At 47.3% G+C, this 24,561-nt stretch overlaps 1 protein-coding gene across 1 annotated transcript in view; it reads right to left on the reverse strand.

Moving 5' to 3' along the window:
• The window catches only part of LOC128693088 (techylectin-5B-like), a 252,419-nt gene that overhangs the window by 94,316 nt on the left and 133,542 nt on the right, over positions 1-24,561 (reverse strand). The window contains exons 5-6 of the mRNA XM_070092220.1: positions 21,024-21,095; positions 707-867 (exon numbers count right to left, since the gene is read on the reverse strand). Coding sequence (XP_069948321.1) covers positions 707-867; positions 21,024-21,095 — 233 coding nt within the window. The remainder of the gene's footprint in view (positions 1-706; positions 868-21,023; positions 21,096-24,561) is intronic.

The following is a 24,561-nucleotide window of genomic DNA, read 5'->3' on the forward strand; positions in this document are numbered from 1 at the left end:
TGACGTGTGCAGCACTTTGGTACTTTTAAATCCCAATATTTTGTTTACTCAGTAAGCTTTTTTAGTCAAATGCAGAGGTAATTAAAATTGGAGACAACAGAAGCGGTGGAGAGGTAAAGATAAGGTGATCAGTTCCTCAGTCTTCAGTAGCATCCAACTCGACTCTCTCGATCAATGTGAAGCTGAAATATGAGAACTGCGAGTTTTATGCCGTAAACAAAGTGAGATACTGGCTGCTGAGAAGCTGGCAGAAACGTGAAAGTTTAAGAGCATTCCTAAACTTTGAATGAATTGTTTAGAAAACTGATAAGCACTGTACAGATGTCTTATTTATCAACTTGTTGGTTTCAAACCCATTTATTAAAAATCTGACAGACACAGCAACATCTTGCGATCTTGATACAAGATATTCTTCAAAGTTTGCCTAAGCTATAGGTCCGACCTTCCACCAGTTTGTTCTTTCACTGGTGATTCCGCCTACCACTGTTCCACTTCATCTCTCTGCAGTATACAAGCGCCCATCTCCTCGTATATGCCGTATTATTGTTAAAGATTAATGGAATGAACACATTGACTGCAGGTTGAGGGACTGATTACCTCACGCTGCTAATCTTCCACAGTTTCTGTGCACTGGACTAAGAAGCCACTAGCTAGCGAAACGTTTCCAGAATAAAGATACCGAAGTGTTGCACATGCCTGAACTTACCTATCCAGAACTCTCGATAAGGATTACCAAATCCGTTCTTATAGTCGTTCCAGGGGCGAGCAAAGTTTTCTTGTTCCACCTGAGGCACGCGGGCAAACACGACCACCCAGCCGCCTCCCCCCGTTGTCATGTCACACCACACTGACACTGGTTCGCAGCAGCTGTAGAGGGATAACTTAATGAGCAAATGCTGAAGAACCACATCACTGTTTAAATTGCGCTTAAACTCGTCCATTTGCTCCTAGAGCTATAATGATTTAAAACAACACTTAATGACCCACAAAAGGCAATTTCAGGTTTCTTTAACCATGAACTTCATTAGTTAGGAGATGCTGGACGACGCTGAATATGTTCCCTCCCTCATAACAGGTTTCTGCCTCCGGTCACACATGAAATAAGCAAGGAATGCAGGGTGGCAACGTTACAAAGAAACATCTATACAAACAGTGGTCTGGTCACCTGCTGGTAAACCTGGCTAGAAATCAGAGAACAAACCAGAAATACGTCACTGATGTTTATACTGTACTGAGGTTTATTCTACTTTACCTCTGTCTGCAGCAAGGATTCCAGAGACCAGTGGTGATGGAATCCCTATCTGCATCAAGGATTCCAGAGACCAGTGGTGATGGAATTTCCTAACTGCATCAAATATTCCATAGACTAGTGGTGATGGAATCCCCTATCTGCATCAAGGATCCAGAGACCAGTAGTGATGGAATCCCCTATCTGCATCAAGGATCCATAGACTAGTGGTGATGGAATCCCCTATCTGAATCAAGGATTCCAGAGATCAGTGGTGATGGAATCTCCTATCTGCATCAAGGATTCCAGAGACTAGTGGTGATGGAATCCCCTATCTGCATCAAGGATTCCAGAGACCAGTGGTGGTGGAATTTCCTATCTGCATCAAGGATTCCAGAGACCAGTAGTGATGGAATCCCCTATCTGCATCAAGGATTCCAGAGACCAGTGGTGATGGAATTTCCTATCTGCATCAAGGATTCCAGAGACCAGTAGTGATGGAATCCCCTATCTGCATCAAGGATTCCGGAGACCAGTGGTGATGGAATCTCCTATCTGCATCAAGGATTCCAGAGACAAGTGGTGATGGAATCCCCTATCTGCATCAAGGATTTCAGAGACCAGTGGTGATGGAATTTCCTATCCGCATCAAGGATTCCAGAGACCAGGGGTGATGGAATCTATCTGGATCAAGGATTCCAGAGACCAGTGGTGATGGAATCTCCTATCTGCATCAAAGATTACAGAGACTAGTGGTGATGGAATCCCCAATTAAGCAAAATTCCTTCAACCTCAGCAGGTCATACTTTACCTGGGTGTGATATTGTGACTTAAGTATAAGATAGGGATTCCCAAAGTGAGCGGTACCTCCCCCATGGGGAAGTTGAGGAAAAATGGGACGGTAGGAGGAGCTCAGGGTGACATCAGAACCAAGGGAGTGTCTGTTTTACTAAATCTATATGACAAAATAGAAGTCACAAACACTTAAGTAATGGTTTACAAAGAATAAAATTGACGTAGAGTTATACACGAAAGTATAGATTTATTTGTGATCCAAAGTTGGAGTTAAAAGTCCGAACGTTTGTTTAGATGCCCCACACCCTACACGCCGGCCCCACACCCTACACGCCGGCCCCACACCCTATATACCGGCCCCACACCCTACACGCCGGCCCCACACCCTACACGCCGGCCCCACACCCTACACGCCGGCCCCACACCCTACACGCCGGCCCCACACCCTACCCGCCGGCCCCACCCCCTACACCGGCCGGGCCCCACACCCTACATACACGCCGGCCCCATACCCTACACGCCGGCCCCACACCCTACACGCCGGCCCCACACCCTACACGCCGGCCCCACACCCTACACGCCGGCCCCACACCCTACACGCCGGCCCCACACCCTACACGCCGGCCCCACACCCTACACGCCGGCCCCACACCCTACACGCCGGCCCCACACCCTACACGCCGGCCCCACACCCTACACGCCGGCCCCACACCCTACACGCCGGCCCCACACCCTACACGCCGGCCCCACAACCTACACGCCGGCCCCACACCCTACACGCCGGCCCCACACCCTACACGCCGGCCCCACACCCTACACGCCGGCCAGATCAGACAGGTTGTCATTGTGGCTTCAGTTGCCTTAAGCAACATGTGTGGGTGACATCCTGGTTGAAGATTAAGACGCTTGTTTCAACCATAAAGACAGCCAAGTGTTGCACATGTGTCTTAATCTTCTACCCAAGTGTTGCACATGTGTCTTAATCTTCTACCCAAGTGTTGCACATGTGTCTTAATCTTCTACCCAAGTGTTGCACATGTGTCTTAATCTTCTACCCAAGTGTTGCACATGTGTCTTAATCTTCTACCCAAGTGTTGCACATGTGTCTTAATCTTCTACCCAAGTGTTGCACATGTGTCTTAATCTTCTACCCAAGTGTTGCACATGTCTCTTAATCTTCTACCCAAGTGTTGCACATGTGTCTTAATCTTTTACCCAAGTGTTGCACATGTGTCTTAATCTTCTACCCAAGTGTTGCACATGTGTCTTAATCTTCTACCCAAGTGTTGCACATGTGTCTTAATCTTCTACCCAAGTGTTGCACATGTGTCTTAATCTTCTACCCAAGTGTTGCACATGTGTCTTAATCTTCTACCCAAGTGTTGCACATGTGTCTTAATCTTCTACCCAAGTGTTGCACATGTGTCTTAATCTTCTACCCAAGTGTTGCACATGTGTCTTAATCTTCTACCCAAGTGTTGCACATGTGTCTTAATCTTCTACCCAAGTGTTGCACATGTGTCTTAATCTTCTACCCAAGTGTTGCACATGTGTCTTAATCTTCTACCCAAGTGTTGCACATGTGTCTTAATCTACCCAAGTGTTGCACATGTGTCTTAACATTCAACTTGTCGGTATTTTGCATCTTCTACAGTGAGCTGAGTCAGGATAAGAGCTCTTAGCCTGTAAAATTAATTTGTGTAACAAAAGAGGTATTAATCAGAGGTCCCAGAAGAGGTTGCTGAAGAGGTTTGGACATCAAGAGGTGAGGGGAAGGGAAAGGGGAAGGGGGAACTGGATGACTAGGAGAGAATATGAATTTAGAGAAGAAGTAGGAAGGAGGGGCAGGCTTTATCCCTGGAACGGGTACAAGCAGAGGGTAAGAGAGGTTTCCATTCCTTTGGTTCATTTGTGGCTTTAACTTCCAACTATGCTTCCACGTACCTCATTCTCGCCTGTCAGTCTATCCTTGTCTATCCTATCAGTTCACCCAAGCATTTTGTATGCTGTTATCATGTCTCCCCTTGTTCAGCTTTCCTTTAAAGTCATCAGGTTCAGGTCCCTGAGTCTCCTCCTCTGGAACGAGACTCGTTGCATACCTCTGCACTGTCCCCAGTAAGTAAATAAATTTATTCGGGTACAGGCACACATAATTACTGTCACATAAATTATCATATAAAACAGCATAAATGCTCTGGAAAACGTGCAGAGGAGGATGACAAAGCTGATCCCATGTATCAGAAATCTTTCCTATGAGGTAGACTGAGGCCCTGAATCTGCACTCTCTCGAAAGGCGTAGAATTAAGGGGGATATGATCGAGGTGTATAAATGGAAAACAGGAATAAATAAAGGGGATGTAAATAGCGTGCTGAAAATTTCCAGCCAAGACAGGACTCACAGCAATGGTTTCAAGTTGGAAAAAATTCAGATTCAGGAAGGATATAGGAAAGCACTGGTTTGGTAATAGAGTTGTGGATGAGTGGAACAAACTCCCGAGCACAGTTATTGAGGCTAAAACATTGCGTAGTTTTAAAAATAGGTTAGATAAATACATGAGTGGGTGTGGGTGGGTGTGAGTTGGGCCTGACTAGCTTGTGCTGCTGGGTCTGGTGCCGTGCTCCGTCCTGGAGTGGAGGTGACCAGACTGGGTGGGTCATTGGGCTAATCCAATGGGGGACATTGACCTGCTCCGCATGGGTCAGTAGGTCTATTGCAGTGTTCCTTCTTTCTTATGTTCTTATATGTGTAGATTACCTAGGATAGCCCAAGAAAGTCAGACAAAGTGACTTATTTCCACTGGGATCCTTGAGGTGTGGGCTCTATTCTGGTGCTATGTGCTCGAACAGGGGCCTGACAAGTGTTGTATAGAGGGTCTTGAATTAATTTGTTGATATTCCTGAAATTTACTCTCAGGTTTGCCAGATAAGCATTGGCTGTGAATGTCATTGCGTTTGTGTGTGTTTCCAGCGATATACCTGCATTGCTTGGTGATGGGTTGTAAATCACTGTTACCGTCACTCTGGGTCTCTCAGTTTTCATAGTACCCCACTTAGTAACCAACTGGCTGATTTGTCCTCATCTCATCAAAACTCCATTAATTTCTGACTAGAAAAGTCATCCATTTCTCTCCTCTGTTGTCTTTGTCTTTTTTTATTACCTTGTATCCTACTGGAAATATGGAATAAATTATTATTTCAGATAGTTTCGTCTCTGTGATATCTATAATGTCTGAGTTTATCTTTGCTATCCACTCTATAAACCCATCACTGACGTTTGATAATCTATTCACATTTATGTACCCCACTCAGCTTTCTTTTCTTTACCATACTCTGGTTGTTGTGGTCTAGTTTTTATGTTTGTTGAGCATCTGCCTGAAGTGTGGTAGGTAGGGTTGGGGCTGGTGTGTGCATCAGTGCAGGGAAAGAAGTCACGTGTGTGTCCAGAAGGGTAACTTGAATTGACATTGTTTATAGCGAAGTACCCCTTGAGTCTATGAAAAAATTTAATTTGCGCAATGTATTTTCATCCTGTGAGCTCAATGAGCCTTTTATTAGCCCTTTATAGTGTTTTTCATCTGCTTCACAAGCTCCTCCCTTCCTTTGTTGCACATCCTTCACTTCCTCCAATTTGCTCTTTGGACTATTTATAATCATATCCAGATATGTCTGGAGCCTGTGTATACTTACCTAATGTACTTATCTACAGTGCTGGTCACGGCATTATGCCGGGTGAGCGCCCCGGCATAATGCCGTGACGAAAACCAAAGGCCTACCATATAGGGAGGCCTTCTTCTATCAGTGTATTATGCTAGGTAGCAGCCGTTAGCATGACGTCACGGCCTGCCGCCATACTCCACAGTGACTCCTCAGTGCTCACGTGGCTGCCATGGTGAGAGGAAATATTGCACTTTTGTCTCTCATCCACCCCATCTTTTGTCCGGTATTCCCTTTGGTTTTGTGGCTATACATGCTTGATTATGGGTAAAAGGAAGTCTTTAACACCTGAAACTATAGCTCAAATCATAGGGCTTCACAAAGATGGGTACCAGACGAATGAAATAGTGAAGAATGTTGGTGTGTGTGAGCGTTCAGTGAGGAACTGGGTGCAGTGTTTCAAGGCTGGTGGTGGTGGTGGTGGTGTCGAGTTACCGTCTGCCAAACCTCTGCCTGGCCCCTCGAATAAAACATCTGTTTGTACCTTAACTGTGTTAAAGAAGCAGTTAGAAAATACACCGAAGATAACTGCTAGAGAATTGAAAGAAAACCCACATCTTCTCTCAGAGGTGTCTGTAAGAACTATTAACAGTCGTGTGTCAGAACTCGGCTACAGAAGTCACCGCCAGGGAGTGAAAGACCTTGGAGTGATAATGTCAGAGGATCTCACCTTCAAAGACCACATCAATGTATCTTCCTCATCTGCTAGGAAAATGATAGGATGGATAATGAGAACCTTCAAAACTAGGGATACCAAGCCCATGATTCTTTTCAAATAGCTTGTGCTCTCTAGGCTGGAATACTGCTGTACACTAATGGCCCCCTTCAAGGCTGGCGACATTGCAGACCTGGAGAGAGTACAAAGAATTTTCACGACACACACAAGTGCGATAAGGCACCTAAACTACTGTGAACTACTTTGTATTCCCTGGAACGCAGGCGAGAGAGATACATGATAATATGCACTTGGAAGTTCCTCGAGGGATTGGTACCAAACCTGCACACGAAAATCACTCCATATGAAAGCAAAAGACTCGGCAGGAGATGCAATATTCCCCCGATGAAAAGCAGGGGCGCCACGAGTACACTGAGAGACAACACAGTAAGTGTCAGGGGCCCAAGACTGCTCAATTGCTTCCCAGCATACATAAGGGGGATTACCAATAGACTCCTGGCTGTCTTCAAGAAGGCACTGGACAGGCACCTAAAGTCAGCACCTGACCAACCGGGATGTGGTTTGTACATCAGCTTGCGTGTGGCCAGCAGTAACAGCCTGGTTGATCAGACCCTGATCCACTATGAGGCCTGGTCTCAGACCGGGCCGTGGGGGCGTTGACCCCGAAACTCTTTCCAGGTAAATTCCAGGTCTCCAGGTTATGAAACCGATGCTCTCCAAGCCACAGAAGAAACGTAGGCTGGATTATGCAAAGAAATATCTTCACTGGAATCCTAACAGTGATCTGAAGTACTTTGGAGAGATGAAACAATCTTCACCGTCACTTGTGACCCTGGGGGACACTACACTACACCTGTGGCACCACCGAACACTACACTACACCTGTGGCACCACCGAACACTACACTACACCTGTGGCACCACCGAACACTACACTACACCTGTGGCACCACCGAACACCCAGACTCGCTCATGGTTTGGGAGTGTTTCAGTGCTCAGAGTGTTGGTGAACTCGTTGCTCAGAGTGTTGGTGAACTCGTTGCTCAGAGTGTTGGTGAACTCGTTGCTCAGAGTGTTGGTGAACTCGTTGCTCAGAGTGTTGGTGAACTCGTTGCTCAGAGTGTTGGTGAACTCGTTGCTCAGAGTGTTGGTGAACTCGTTGCTCAGAGTGTTGGTGAACTCGTTGCTCAGAGTGTTGGTGAACTCGTTGGGCTTCACGAAAACGAGTAGATGAACTAGTATAATTATTTTTTTTATTATCACACTGGCCGATTCCCACCAAGGCAGGGTGGCCCGAAAAAGAAAAACTTTCACCATCATTCACTCCATCACTGTCTTGCCAGAAGGGTGCTTTACACTACAGTTTTTAAACTGCAACATTAACACCCCTCCTTCAGAGTGCAGGCACTGTACTTCCCATCTCCAGGACTCAAGTCCGGCCTGCCGGTTTCCCTGAATCCCTTCATAAATGTTACTTTGCTCACACTCCAACAGCACGTCAAGTATTAAAAACCATTTGTCTCCATTCACTATCAAACACGCTCACGCATGCCCGCTGGAAGTCCAAGCCCCTCGCACACAAAACCTTCTTTACCCCCTCCCTCCAATATAATTAGTATAATTACCTAGAGTTATTGTGTGACAATTTACCTGAGGCATTTGACAAGTGTGAGGCTACGGTTTTTATGCAGGACGGAGCACCGTGTCATACCGCCATATCTGTAGTTGAGTGGCTTAAGGACTGTGAGTCAGGTTCTTTAATGGCTGGCCAGGCAATTCCCATGACCTAAACCCTGTTGAGAACCTCTGGTCAATAATAAAACGAAGTTTACTGGGCAAGGATATCAGTTTCATCCCGCGACTGGAGGCTGCTCAACATGAGGCATGGAATTTTATACCTTCCCAAACCCTCAAGAATTTGTGTGAGTCTTCCTACATGGCTGAGGGACGTGATTAAGTGTAAAGGACACAGCACCAAGTATTAAAACCTCAGTAAGTGTGCAGATATATATATTTCGATCTTTCAATGATAAGATTATCATAAATAGTGTGAAAACCAGCAAAGATTTACAGAGAGATTTGGCTCCTGCTAGAGTAAGTGTTGATTCTTCAACTGCTGAACGAAAATATCTTCAAGTTGGCAGAACTGCCAGAAATCGGGTAAAGAAATTATTATTGACTGTGCACTCCATCACATGGGATGGATAACAAATGAATGGAGAAAGGTTATTTTGATGAGGCGCATTTTGGAGTACATGGGTACAGATCTGTGGGAGTGAGATGAAGCAAAGGTGAATGTCTTTGGAATGGAAACATTCAAGAGGCGCCGAAACACCCACCTGAGAAGATGATTTGGGGGTAATTTTACTGTTAAAGGCCCTGGACAGCTGGTGATTGTTGAGGGAACGATAAACAATGACAAATATCAGTCAATCCTGGCTACTCATTTCACTGCACATTAATGTCTCGCTAAACACATGACACTGCACATTAATGTCTCGCTAAACACATGACACTGCACATTAATGTCTCGCTAAACACATGACACTGCACATTAATGACTCGCTAAACAAATGACTGCACATTAATGTCTCGCTAAACACATGACACTGCACATTAATGCCTCGCTAAACACATGACTGCACATTAATGTCTCGCTAAACACATGACACTGCACATTAATGTCTCGCTAAACACATGACACTGCACATTAATGTCTCGCTAAACACATGACACTGCACATTAATGTCTCGCTAAACACATGACACTGCACATTAATGTCTCGCTAAACACATGACACTGCACATTAATGTCTCGCTAAACACATGACACTGCACATTAATGTCTCGCTAAACACATGACACTGCACATTAATGTCTCGCTAAACACATGACACTGCACATTAATGTCTCGCTAAACACATGACACTGCACATTAATGTCTCGCTAAACACATGACACTGCACATTAATGTCTCGCTAAACACATGACACTGCACATTAATGTCTCGCTAAACACATGACACTGCACATTAATGTCTCGCTAAACACATGACACTGCACATTAATGCCTCGCTAAACACATGACACTGCACATTAATGACTCGCTAAACAAATGACTGCACATTAATGTCTCGCTAAACACATGACACTGCACATTAATGCCTCGCTAAACACATGACACTGCACATTAATGTCTCGCTAAACACATGACACTGCACATTAATGTCTCGCTAAACACATGACACTGCACATTAATGTCTCGCTAAACACATGACACTGCACATTAATGTCTCGCTAAACACATGACACTGCACATTAATGTCTCGCTAAACACATGACACTGCACATTAATGTCTCGCTAAACACATGACACTGCACATTAATGTCTCGCTAAACACATGACACTGCACATTAATGTCTCGCTAAACACATGACACTGCACATTAATGTCTCGCTAAACACATGACACTGCACATTAATGCCTCGCTAAACACATGACACTGCACATTAATGGATCGTTAAACACACAACACTGCACATTAATGCATCGTTAAACGCACTACACATTAATGCATCGTTAAACACATAGCACATTAATGCCTCGCTAAACACATAGCACTGCACATTAATGCATCGATAACGCACTGCACATTAATGCATCGTTAAACGCACTGCACATTAATGCCTCGTTAAACACATAGCACTGCATATTAATGCATCGTTAAACACATAGCACTGCACATTAATGCATCGTTAAACACATAGCACTGCACATTAATGCATCGTTAAACGCACTGCACATTAATGCATCGCTAAACACATAGCACTGCACATTAATGCATCGTTAAACACATAACACTGCACATTAATGCCTCGTTAAACACATAGCACTGCACATTAATGCATCGTTAAACACATAGCACTGCACATTAATGCCTCGTTAAACACATAGCACTGCACATTAATGCCTCGTTAAACACACAGCACTGCACATTAATGCATCGCTAAACACATAGCACTGCACATTAATGCCTCGTTAAACACACAGCACTGCACATTAATGCATCGTTAAACACATAGCACTGCACATTAATGCCTCGTTAAACACATAGCACTGCATATTAATGCATCGTTAAACACACACCACTGCACATTAATGCCTCGTTAAACACATAGCACTGCATATTAATGCCTCGTTAAACACATAGCACTGCATATTAATGCCTCGTTAAACACACAGCACTGCATATTAATGCCTCGTTAAACACATAGCACTGCACATTAATGCCTCGTTAAACACATAGCACTGCATATTAATGCATCGTTAAACACATAGCACTGCATATTAATGCCTCGTTAAACACATAGCACTGCACATTAATGCCTCGTTAAACACATAGCACTGCACATTAATGCCTCGTTAAACACATAGCACTGCACATTAATGCCTCGTTAAACACATAGCACTGCACATTAATGCCTCGTTAAACACATAGCACTGCACATTAATGCCTCGTTAAACACATAACACTGCACATTAATGCATCGTTAAACACATAGCACTGCACATTAATGCCTCGTTAAACACATAACACTGCACATTAATGCATCGTTAAACACACAGCACTGCACATTAATGCCTCGTTAAACACATAGCACTGCACATTAATGCCTCGTTAAACACATAGCACTGCACATTAATGCCTCGTTAAACACATAGCACTGCATATTTTAATATATAATCAATATTCATTCAGAGTGGACAAGTCATTCAATTATTTTTCACAATACGAATTATCTCATTTAAACATCTGTCATCCATTTTTATTTGCAAGTAACACAAATACTTTAGAAATAATTATAGTGGGTTCAGGCAAGGGAACTTGGGTCAGGCAAGGGAACTTGGTTCAGGCAAGGGAACTTGGGTCAGGCAAGGGAACTTGGTTCAGGCAAGGGAACTTGGTTCAGGCAAGTGAACTTGGTTCAGGCAGGGGAACTTGGTTCAGGCAAGGGAACTTGGTTCAGGCAAGTGAACTTGGTTCAGGCAGGGGAACTTGGTTCAGGCAAGGGAACTTGGTTCAGGCAAGTGAACTTGGTTCAGGCAGGGGAACTTGGTTCAGGCAAGGGAACTTGGTTCAGGCAAGTGAACTTGGTTCAGGCAGGGGAACTTGGTTCAGGCAAGGAAACTTGGTTCAGGCAAGGGAACTTGGTTCAGGCAGGGGAACTTGGTTCAGCCAAGGAAACTTGGTTCAGGCAAGTGAACTTGGTTCAGGCAGGGGAACTTGGTTCAGGCAAGGGAACTTGGTTCAGGCAAGGGAACTTGGTTCAGGCAAGTGAACTTGGTTCAGGCAAGGAAACTTGGTTCAGGCAAGTGAACTTGGTTCAGGCAGGGGAACTTGGTTCAGGCAAGGGAACTTGGTTCAGGCAAGTGAACTTGGTTCAGGCAGGGGAACTTGGTTCAGGCAAGGGAACTTGGTTCAGGCAAACTTGGTTCAGAACTTGGTTCAGGCAGGGGAACTTGGTTCAGGCAAGGGAACTTGGTTCAGGCAAGTGGAACTTGGTTCAGGCAAGGGAACTTGGTTCAGGCAAGGGAACTTGGTTCAGGCAAGGGAACTTGGTTCAGGCAGGGGAACTTGGTTCAGGCAAGGGAACTTGGTTCAGGCAAAGTGAACTTGGTTCAGGCAACTTGGTTCAGGCAAGTGAACTTGGTTCAGGCACGGGAACTTGGTTCAGGCAAGGGAACTTGGTTCAGGCATGGGAACTTGGTTCAGGCAAGGGAACTTGGTTCAGGCAAGGGAACTTGGTTCAGGCAGGGGAACTTGGTTCAGGCAAGGGAACTTGGTTCAGGCAAGGGAACTTGGGTCAGGCAAGGGGAACTTGGTTCAGGCAAGGGAACTTGGTTCAGGCAAGGGAACTTGGTTCAGGCAGGGGAACTTGGTTCAGGCAAGGGAACTTGGTTCAGGCAAGGGAACTTGGTTCAGGCAGGGGAACTTGGTTCAGGCAAGGGAACTTGGTTCAGGCAAGGGAACTTGGTTCAGGCAAGGGGAACTTGGTTCAGGCAAGGGAACTTGGTTCAGGCAGGGGAACTTGGTTCAGGCAGGGGAACTTGGTTCAGGCAGGGGAAGTTTGTTCAGGAAAGGGAACTTGGTTCAAGTAAGGGAACTTGGTTCAGGCAAGGGAACTTGGTTCAGGCAGGGGAACTTGGTTCAGGCAGGGGAACTTGGTTCAGGCAGGGGAACTTGGTTCAGGCAAGGGAACTTGGTTCAGGCAAGGGAACTTGGTTCAGGCAGGGGAACTTGGTTCAGGCAAGGGAACTTGGTTCAGGCAAGGGAACTTGGTTCAGGCAGGGGAACTTGGTTCAGGCAGGGGAACTTGGTTCAGGCAAGGGAACTTGGTTCAGGCAGGGGAACTTGGTTCAGGCAGGGGAACTTGGTTCAGGCAAGGGAACTTGGTTCAGGCAGGGGAACTTGGTTCAGGCAAGGGAACTTGGTTCAGGCAAGGGAACTTGGTTCAGGCAAGGGAACTTGGTTCAGGCAGGGGAACTTGGTTCAGGCAGGGGTTCAGGCAAGGGAACTTGGTTCAGGCAGGGGAACTTGGTTCAGGCAGGCAGGGGAACTTGGTTCAGGCAAGGGAACAGGCAGGGGAACTTGGTTCAGGCAAGGGAACTTGGTTCAGGGAACTTGGTTCAGGCAAGGGAACTTGGTTCAGGCAAGGGAACTTGGTTCAGGCAAGGGAACTTGGTTCAGGCAAGGGAACTTGGTTCAGGCAGGGGAACTTGGTTCAGGCAGGGGAACTTGGTTCAGGCAGGGGAACTTGGTTCAGGCAAGGGAACTTGGTTCAGGCAGGGGAACTTGGTTCAGGCAAGGGAACTTGGTTCAGGCAAGGGAACTTGGTTCAGGCAAGGGAACTTGGTTCAGGCAGGGGAACTTGGTTCAGGCAGGGGAACTTGGTTCAGGCAGGGGAACTTGGTTCAGGCAAGGGAACTTGGTTCAGGCAGGGGAACTTGGTTCAGGCAGGGGAACTTGGTTCAGGCAGGGGAACTTGGTTCAGGCAAGGGAACTTGGTTCAGGCAGGGGAACTTGGTTCAGGCAAGGGAACTTGGTTCAGGCAAGGGAACTTGGTTCAGGCAGGGGAACTTGGTTCAGGCAGGGGAACTTGGTTCAGGCAGGGGAACTTGGTTCAGGCAAGGGAACTTGGTTCAGGCAAGGGAACTTGGTTCAGGCAGGGGAACTTGGTTCAGGCAAGGGAACTTGGTTCAGGCAAGGGAACTTGGTTCAGGCAAGGGAACTTGGTTCAGGCAGGGGAACTTGGTTCAGGCAGGGGAACTTGGTTCAGGCAGGGGAACTTGGTTCAGGCAAGGGAACTTGGTTCAGGCAGGGGAACTTGGTTCAGGCAAGGGAACTTGGTTCAGGCAGGGGAACTTGGTTCAGGCAGGGGAACTTGGTTCAGGCAAGGGAACTTGGTTCAGGCAGGGGAACTTGGTTCAGGCAAGGGAACTTGGTTCAGGCAAGGGAACTTGGTTCAGGCAGGGGAACTTGGTTCAGGCAGGGGAACTTGGTTCAGGCAGGGGAACTTGGTTCAGGCAAGGGAACTTGGTTCAGGCAAACTTGGTTCAGGCAAACTTGGTTCAGGCAACTTGGTTCAGGCAGGGGAACTTGGTTCAGGCAAGGGAACTTGGTTCAGGCAGGGGAACTTGGTTCAGGCAGTGGAACTTGGTTCAGGCAGGGGAACTTGGTTCAGGCAGAGGAACTTGGTTCAGGCAGGGGAACTTGGTTCAGGCAAGGGAACTTGGTTCAGGCAGGGGAACTTGGTTCAGGCAAGGGAACTTGGTTCAGGCAAGGGAACTTGGTTCAGGCAGGCAAGGGAACTTGGTTCAGGCAAGGGAACTTGGTTCAGGCAAGGGAACTTGGTTCAGGCAAGGGGAACTTGGTTCAGGCAGGGGAACTTGGTTCAGGCAAGGGAACTTGGTTCAGGCAAGTGAACTTGGTTCAGGCAGGGGAACTTGGTTCAGGCAGGGGAACTTGGTTCAGGCAGGGGAACTTGGTTCAGGCAAGGGAACTTGGTTCAGGCAGGGGAACTTGGTTCAGGCAAGGGAACTTGGTTCAGGCAAGGGAACTTGGTTCAGGCAAGGGAACTTGGTTCAGGCAGGGGAACTTGGTTCAGGCAAGGGAACTTGGTTCAGGCAAGGGAACTTGGTTCAGGCAGGGGAACTTGGTTCAGGCAAGGGAACTTGGTTCAGGCAGGGGAACTTGGTTCAGGCAGTGGAACTTGGTTCAGGCAGGGGAACTTGGTTCAGGCAGAGGAACTTGGTTCAGGCAGGGGAACTTGGTTCAGGCAAGGGAACTTGGTTCAGGCAGGGGAACTTGGTTCAGGCAGGGGAACTTGGTTCAGGCAAGTGAACTTGGTTCAGGCAGGGGAACTTGGTTCAGGCAAGGGAACTTGGTTCAGGCAAGGGAACTTGGTTCAGGCAGGGGAACTTGGTTCAGGCAGGGGAACTTGGTTCAGGCAAGGGAACTTGGTTCAGGCAAGGGAACTTGGTTCAGGCAGGGGAACTTGGTTCAGGCAGGGGAACTTGGTTCAGGCAAGGGAACTTGGTTCAGGCAGGGGAACTTGGTTCAGGCAGGGGAACTTGGTTCAGGCAAGTGAACTTGGTTCAGGCAGGGGAACTTGGTTCAGGCAAGGGAACTTGGTTCAGGCAGGGGCACTTGGTTCAGGCAAGGGAACTTTTTTCAGGCAAGGGAACTTGGTTCAGGCAGGGGAACTTGGTTCAGGCAGGGGAACTTGGTTCAGGCAGGGGAACTTGGTTCAGGCAGGGGAAATTGGTTCAGGCAGGGGAACTTGGTTCAGACAGGGGAACTTGGTTCAGGCAAGGGAACTTGGTTCAGGCAGGGGAACTTGGTTCAGGCAAGGGAACTTGGTTCAGGCAAGGGAACTTGGTTCAGGCAAGGGAACTTGGTTCAGGCAAGGGAACTTGGTTCAGGCAGGGGAACTTGGTTCAGGCAAGGAAACTTGGTTCAGGCAAGGGAACTTGGTTCAGGCAAGTGAACTTGGTTCAGGCAGGGGAACTTGGTTCAGGCAAGTGAACTTGGTTCAGGCAGGGGAACTTGGTTCAGGCAAGGGAACTTGGTTCAGGCAGGGGAACTTGGTTCAGGCAGGGGAACTTGGTTCCTTCAAGGGAACTTGGTTCAGGCAAGGGAACTTGGTTCAGGCAGGGGAACTTGGTTCAGGCAAGGGAACTTGGTTCAGGCAAGGGAACTTGGTTCAGGCAGGGGAACTTGGTTCAGGCAGGGGAACTTGGTTCAGGCAGGGGAACTTGGTTCAGACAGGGGAACTTGGTTCAGGCAAGGGAACTTGGTTCAGGCAGGGGAACTTGGTTCAGGCAAGGGAACTTGGTTCAGGCAAGGGAACTTGGTTCAGGCAGGGGAACTTGGTTCAGGCAGGGGAACTTGGTTCAGGCAGGGGAACTTGGTTCAGGCAAGGAAACTTGGTTCAGGCAAGGGAACTTGGTTCAGGCAAGTGAACTTGGTTCAGGCAGGGGAACTTGGTTCAGGCAAGTGAACTTGGTTCAGGCAGGGGAACTTGGTTCAGGCAAGGGAACTTGGTTCAGGCAGGGGAACTTGGTTCAGGCAGGGGAACTTGGTTCAGGCAAGGGAACTTGGTTCAGGCAAGTGAACTTGGTTCAGGCAAGGGAACTTGGTTCAGGCAAGTGAACTTGGTTCAGGCAGGGGAACTTGGTTCAGGCAAGGGAACTTGGTTCAGGCAAGGGAACTTGGTTCAGGCAAGGGAACTTGGTTCAGGCAGGGGAACTTGGTTCAGGCAAGGGAACTTGGTTCAGGCAAGGGAACTTGGTTCAGGCAGGGGAACTTGGTTCAGGCAAGGGAACTTGGTTCAGGCAGGGGAACTTGGTTCAGGCAGGGGAACTTGGTTCAGGCAAGGGAACTTGGTTCAGGCAAGGGAACTTGGTTCAACTTGGTTCAGGCAAGGGAACTTGGTTCAGGCAGGGGAACTTGGTTCAGGCAGGGGAACTTGGTTCAGGCAAGGGAACTTGGTTCAGGCAAGTGAACTTGGTTCAGGCAGGGGAACTTGGTTCAGGCAAGGGAACTTGGTTCAGGCAAGGGAACTTGGTTCAGGCAGGGGAACTTGGTTCAGGCAAGGGAACTTGGTTCAGGCAAGTGAACTTGGTTCAGGCAGGGGAACTTGGTTCAGGCAAGGGAACTTGGTTCAGGCAAGTGAACTTGGTTCAGGCAGGGGAACTTGGTTCAGGCAAGGGAACTTGGTTCAGGCAAGGGAACTTGGTTCAGGCAGGGGAACTTGGTTCAGGCAAGGGAACTTGGTTCAGGCAAGGGAAATTGGTTCAGGCAGGGGAACTTGGTTCAGGCAAGGGAACTTGGTTCAGGCAGGGGAACTTGGTTCAGGCAGGGGAACTTGGTTCAGGCAAGGGAACTTGGTTCAGGCAAGGGAACTTGGTTCAGGCAGGGGAACTTGGTTCAGGCAAGGGAACTTGGTTCAGGCAAGTGAACTTGGTTCAGGCAGGGGAACTTGGTTCAGGCAAGGGAACTTGGTTCAGGCAAGGGAACTTGGTTCAGGCAAGTGAACTTGGTTCAGGCAGGGGAACTTGGTTCAGGCAAGGGAACTTGGTTCAGGCAAGTGAACTTGGTTCAGGCAGGGGAACTTGGTTCAGGCAAGGAAACTTGGTTCAGGCAAGGGGTTCAGGCAGGGGAACTTGGTTCAGGCAAGGGAACTTGGTTCAGGCAAGGGAACTTGGTTCAGGCAAGGGGGTTCAGGCACTTGGTTCAGGCAAGGGAACTTGGTTCAGGCAAGTGAACTTGGTTCAGGCATGGGAACTTGGTTCAGGCAAGGGAACATGGTTCAGGCAAGGGAACTTGGTTCAGGCACTTGGTTCAGGCAAGGAACTTGGTTCAGGCACTTGGGTCAGGCAAGGGAACTTGGTTCAGGCAAGGGAACTTGGGTCAGGCAAGGGAACTTGGTTCAGGCAAGGGAACTTGGGTCAGGCAAGGGAACTTGGTTCAGGCAAGGGAACTTGGGTCAGGCAAGGGAACTTGGTTCAGGCAAGGGAACTTGGTTCAGGCAGGGGAACTTGGTTCAGGCAAGGGAACTTGGTTAAGGCAGGGGAACTTGGTTCAGGCAAGGGAACTTGGTTCAGGCAAGGGAACTTGGTTCAGGCAAGGGAACTTGGTTCAGGCATGGGAACTTGGTTCAGGCAAGGGAACTTGGTTCAGGCAAGGGAACTTGGTTCAGGCACTTGGTTCAGGCAAGGGAACTTGGTTCAGGCACTTGGTTCAGGCAGGGGAACTTGGTTCAGGCAAGGGAACTTGGTTCAGGCAGGGGAACTTGGTTCAGGCAAGGGAACTTGGTTCAGGCAAGGGAACTTGGTTCAGGGGAACAGGGGGAACTTGGTTCAGGCAGGGGAACTTGGTTCAGGCAGGGGAACTTGGTTCAGGCAAACTTGGTTCAGGCAAGGGGAACTTGGTTCAGGCAAGGGAACTTGGTTCAGGCAGGGGAACTTGGTTCAGGCAGGGAACTTGGTTCGAAACTTGGTTCAGGCAAGGGAACGTGGTTCAGGCAAGGGAACTTGGTTCAGGCAGGGGAACTTGGTTCAGGCAAGGGAACTTGGTTCAGGCAGGGGAACTTGGTTCAGGCAAGGGATCTTGGTTCAGGCAAGGGAACTTGGTTCAGGCACTTGGTTCAGGCAAGGGAACTTGGTTCAGGCAAGTGAACTTGGTTCAGGCAAGGGAACTTGGTTCAGGCAAGTGAACTTGGTTCAGGCAGGGGAACTTGGTTCAGGCAAGGGAACTTGGTTCAGGCAAGGGAACTTGGTTCAGGCAAGTGAACTTGGTTCAGGCAGGGGAACTTGGTTCAGGCAAGGAAACTTGGTTCAGGCAAGGGAACTTGGTTCAGGCAGGGGAACTTGGTTCAGGCAAGGGAACTTGGTTCAGGCAAGGGAAATTGGTTCAGGCAGGGGAACTTGGTTCAGGCAGGGGAACTTGGTTCAGGCAAGGGAACTTGGTTCAGGCAGGGGAACTTGGTTCAGGCAAGGGAACTTGGTTCAGGCAGGGGAACTTGGTTCAGGCAGGGGAACTTGGTTCAGGCAGGGGAACTTGGTTCAGGCAAGGGAACTTGGTTCAGGCAGGGGAACTTGGTTCAGGCAGGGGAACTTGGTTCAGGCAAGTGAACTTGGTTCAGGCAGGGGAACTTGGTTCAGGCAAGGGAACTTGGTTCAGGCAAGGGAACTTGGTTAAGGCAGGGGAACTTGGTTCAGGCAAGGGAACTTGGTTCAGGCAGGGGAACTTGGTTCAGGCAGGGGAACTTGGTTCAGGCAGGGGAACTTTCTTCAGGCAGGGGAAGTTTGTTCAGGCAAGGGAACTTGGTTCAGGCAAGGGAACTTGGTTCAGGCAGGGAACTTGGTTCGGGCAGGGGAACTTGGTTCAGGCAGGGGAACTTGGTTCAGGCAAGGGAACTTGGTTCAGGCAGGGGAACTTGGTTCAGGCAGGGGAACTTTGTTCAGGCAGGGGAACTTGGTTCAGGCAAGGGAACATGGTTCAGGCAAGGGAACTTGGTTCAGGCAAGGGAACTTGGTTCAGGCAAGGGAACTTGGTTCAGGCAAGGGAACTTGGTTCAGGCAAGGGAACTTGGTTCACGCAAGGGAACTTGGTTCAGGCAAGGGAACTTGGTTCAGGCAGGGAAACTTGGTTCAGGCAAGGGAACTTGGTTCAGGGAGGGGAACTTGGTTCAGGCAAGGGAACTTGGTTCAGGCAAGGAAACTTGGTTCAGGCAAGGGAACTTGGTTCAGGCAGGGGAACTTGGTTCAGGCAAGGGAACTTGGTTCAGGCAAGGGAACTTGGTTCAGGTAAGGGAACTTGGTTCAGGCAAGGGAACTTGGTTCATGCAAGGGAACTTGGTTCATGCAAGGGAACTTGGTTCAGGCAAGGGAACTTGGTTCAGGCAAGGGAACTTAGTTCAGGCAAGGGAACTTGGTTCAGGCAAGGGAACTTGGTTCAGGCAGGGGAACTTGGTTCAGGCAGGGGAACTTGGTTCAGGCAAGGGAATTGGTTCAGGCAGGGGAACTTGGTTCAGGTAAGGGAACTTGGTTCAGGCAAGGGAACTTGGTTCAGGCAGGGGAACTTGGTTCAGGCAAGGGAACTTGTTTCAGGCAAGGGAACTTGTTTCAGGCAAGGGGACTTGGTTCAGGCAGGGGAACTTGGTTCAGGCAAGGGAACTTGGTTCAGGCAAGGGAACTTGGTTCAGGCAGGGGAACTTGGTTCAGGCAGGGGAACTTGGTTCAGGCAAGGGAACTTGGTTCAGGCAAGGGAACTTGGTTCAGGCAAGGGAACTTGGTTCAGGCAAGGGAACTTGGTTCAGGCAAGGGAACTTGGTTCAGGCAAGGGAACTTGGTTCAGGCAGGGGAACTTGGTTCAGGCAAGGGAACTTGGTTCAGGCAAGGGAATTGGTTCAGGCAGGGGAACTTGGTTCAGGCAAGGGAACGAGGTTCAGGCAAGGGAACTTGGTTCAGGCAGGGAAACTTGGTTCAGGCAAGGGAACTTGTTTCAGGCAAGAGAACTTGTTTCAGGCAAGGGGACTTGGTTCAGGCAAGGGAACTTGTTTCAGGCAAGGGAACTTGGTTCAGGCAAGGGAACTTGGTTCAGGCAAGGGAACTTGGTTCAGGCAAGGGGACTTGGTTCAGGCAAGGGAACTTGTTTCAGGCAAGGGAACTTGGTTCAGGCAGGGGAACTTGGTTCAGGCAAGGGAACTTGGTTCAGGCAGGGGAACTTGGTTCAGGCAATGGAACTTGGTTCAGGCAAGGGAACTTGGTTCAGGCAGGGGAACTTGGTTCAGGCAAGGGAACTTGGTTCAGGCAGGGGAACTTGGTTCAGGCAAGGGAACTTGGTTCAGGCAAGGGAACTTGGTTCAGGCAAGGGAACTTGGTTCAGGCAAGGGAACTTGGTTCAGGCAAGGGAACTTGGTTCAGGCAAGAGAACTTACTCTATTCAAGCTTGACTGCTCGCCAAGCTTTTTTCATTATTAAAAATACATATGTTCGCCATGTTTGGCTCATAAAAGGCATCAACCCATTTCATTCGGTCACCAACTTCACAACAGATACCCTCATGAATATAGTCAATAACCTCGTCGGGATAATGACTATATCCCACTGGGGTAACCCGCCTATCAGTGACTGTCCTCGTCTGCTACACGTCCCTATTCACTGACGCCTATATAAGCGCCAGTCTCCTTGCTTTAGCTTCAGAATCTCTACAGCCACGGTGCTGTAAACACCTCCTCCAAGGCTGAGGGACTGATTACCTCATCTTTTATATATAGCTCTTCTGTTTTCTTATTATGTCCAAGAATCTGTATTGATAAAGCCACTGGATGGTGAAACGTCTACAACAAAGATATCCAGATGTTTCACAATTGTCTTAACTTTCATCTTGTCGGTATTGTATACCTGTCAGGTTGTGCTCTAATACATGTAACACCAGAACAACATTTACCAGGAAAACCATATAAACACAGTCCAGTTCAATATTAAAGTTATCTGACCTGACTGGATATATGTTGAACACACCGCTGGTGATAAAGTTATCTGACCTGACGGGATATATGTTGAACACACCGCTGGTGATGAACCCCTGGCGTCGGTAGCCCAAACAATCAGCAGGTCTGTAAGAGAAATTATTTCTGTTTATCTTGCATATTTGACCACTAATGCCTAAAGAAAATACGCATTACTGTCAACATATAAACATAAACATATACGAAAAACTAATAAAAAAGTCTCATAAGAGGTCAGGGTGTGACATATTTTTTTTTTTTTTGCCTAATTGTTTAAAGATATATTTATTCTCGTTGACCATTATATTAAAGCTAAGTGTGCAGTATACTTGACTATGTGCTGTATCTGCCACAGTATACTTGACTATGTACTGTATCTGCCACAGTATACTTGACTATGTGCTGTATCTGCCACAGTATACTTGACTATGTGCTGTATCTGCCGCAGTATACTTGACTATGTGCTGTATCTGCCGCAGTATACTTGACTATGTGCTGTATCTGCCAAAATATACTTGACTATGTACTGTATCTGCCGCAGTATACTTGACTATGTGCTGTATCTGCCACAGTATACTTGACTATGTGCTGTATCTGCCGCAGTATACTTGACTATGTGCTGTATCTGCCACAGTATACTTGACTATGTACTGTATCTGCCGCAGTATACTTGACTATGTGCTGTATCTGCCGCAGTATACTTGACTATGTGCTGTATCTGCCGCAGTATACTTGACTATGTGCTGTATCTGCCGCAGTATACTTCACTATGTACTGTATCTGCCACAGTATACTTGACTATGTGCTGTATCTGCCACAGTATACTTGACTATGTGCTGTATCTGCCACAGTATACTTGACTATGTGCTGTATCTGCCGCAGTATACTTGACTATGTGCTGTATCTGCCGCAGTATACTTGACTATGTGCTGTATCTGCCGCAGTATACTTCACTATGTACTGTATCTGCCACAGTATACTTGACTATGTTCTGTATCTGCCACAGTATACTTGACTATGTGCTGTATCTGCCGCAGTATACTTGACTATGTGCTGTATCTGCCGCAGTATACTTGACTATGTGCTGTATCTGCCGCAGTATACTTCACTATGTACTGTATCTGCCACAGTATACTTGACTATGTGCTGTATCTGCCACAGTATACTTGACTATGTGCTGTATCTGCCACAGTATACTTCACTATGTACTGTATCTGCTGCAGTATACTTGACTATGTACTGTATCTGCCACAGTACACTTCACTATGTACTGTATCTGCTGCAGTATACTTGACTATGTACTGTATCTGCCACAGTATACTTGACTATGTACTGTATCTGCCACAGTATACTTGACTATGTGCTGTATCTGCCACAGTATACTTCACTATGTACTGTATCTGCCACAGTATACTTGACTATGTGCTGTATCTGCCACAGTATACTTCACTATGTACTGTATCTGCCACAGTATACTTGACTATGTGCTGTATCTGCCGCAGTATACTTGACTATGTGCTGTATCTGCCGCAGTATACTTGACTATGTGCTGTATCTGCCACAGTATACTTGACTATGTGCTGTATCTGCCACAGTATACTTGACTATGTGCTGTATCTGCCACAGTATACTTGACTATGTGCTGTATCTGCAACAGTATACTTGACTATGTGCTGTATCTGCCACAGTATACTTGACTATGTGCTGTATCTGCCACAGTATACTTGACTATGTGCTGTATCTGCCACAGTATACTTGACTACGTGCTGTATCTGCCACAGTATACTTGACTATGTACTGTATCTGCCACAGTATACTTGACTATGTGCTGTATCTGCCACAGTATACTTGACTATGTGCTGTATCTGACACAGTATACTTGACTATGTACTGTATCTGCCACAGTATACTTGACTATGTGCTGTATCTGCCACAGTATACTTGACTATGTGCTGTATCTGCCACAGTATACTTGACTATGTGCTGTATCTGCCACAGTATACTTGACTATGTACTGTATCTGCCACAGTATACTTGACTATGTGCTGTATCTGCCGCAGTATACTTGACTATGTGCTGTATCTGCCACAGTATACTTGATTATGTGCTGTATCTGCCACAGTATACTTGACTATGTGCTGTATCTGCCACAGTATACTTGACTATGTGCTGTATCTGCCACAGTATACTTGACTATGTACTGTATCTGCCACAGTATACTTGACTATGTGCTGTATCTGCCACAGTATACTTGACTATGTGCTGTATCTGCCACAGTATACTTGACTATGTGCTGTATCTGCCACAGTATACTTGACTATGTGCTGTATCTGCCACAGTATACTTGACTATGTACTGTATCTGCCACAGTATACTTGACTATGTGCTGTATCTGCCGCAGTATACTTGACTATGTGCTGTATCTGCCACAGTATACTTGACTATGTGCTGTATCTGCCACAGTATACTTGACTATGTGCTGTATCTGCCACAGTATACTTGACTATGTGCTGTATCTGCCACAGTATACTTGACTATGTACTGTATCTGCCACAGTATACTTGACTATGTGCTGTATCTGCCACAGTATACTTGACTATGTGCTGTATCTGCCACAGTATACTTGACTATGTGCTGTATCTGCCATAGTATACTTGACTATGTGCTGTATCTGCCACAGTATACTTGACTATGTGCTGTATCTGCCACAGTATACTTGACTATGTGCTGTATCTGCCACAGTATACTTGACTATGTGCTGTATCTGCCACAGTATACTTGACTATGTGCTGTATCTGCCACAATATACTTGACTATGTACTGTATCTGCCGCAGTATACTTGACTATGTGCTGTATCTGCCACAGTATACTTGACTATGTGCTGTATCTGCCACAGTATACTTGACTATGTACTGTATCTGCCATAGTATACTTGACTATGTGCTGTATCTGCCACAGTATACTTGACTATGTGCTGTATCTGCCACAGTATACTTGACTATGTGCTGTATCTGCCATAGTATACTTGACTATGTGCTGTATCTGCCACAGTATACTTGACTATGTGCTGTATCTGCCACAGTATACTTGACTATGTGCTTTATCTGCCACAGTATACTTGACTATGTGCTGTATCTGCCACAGTATACTTGACTATGTGCTGTATCTGCCACAATATACTTGACTATGTACTGTATCTGCCGCAGTATACTTGACTATGTGCTGTATCTGCCACAGTATACTTGACTATGTGCTGTATCTGCCACAGTATACTTGACTATGTACTGTATCTGCCACAGTATACTTGACTATGTGCTGTATCTGCCACAGTATACTTGACTATGTGCTGTATCTGCCACAGTATACTTGACTATGTGCTGTATCTGCCACAGTATACTTGACTATGTGCTGTATCTGCCACAGTATACTTGACTATGTGCTGTATCTGCCACAGTATACTTGACTATGTGCTGTATCTGCCACAGTATACTTGACTATGTGCTGTATCTGCCACAGTATACTTGACTATGTATTGTATCTGCTGCAGTATACTTGACTATGTACTGTATCTGC

Source organism: Cherax quadricarinatus, chromosome 38 (genome assembly GCF_038502225.1).
Source record: "Cherax quadricarinatus isolate ZL_2023a chromosome 38, ASM3850222v1, whole genome shotgun sequence".
NCBI classification, from domain to species: domain Eukaryota; kingdom Metazoa; phylum Arthropoda; class Malacostraca; order Decapoda; family Parastacidae; genus Cherax; species Cherax quadricarinatus.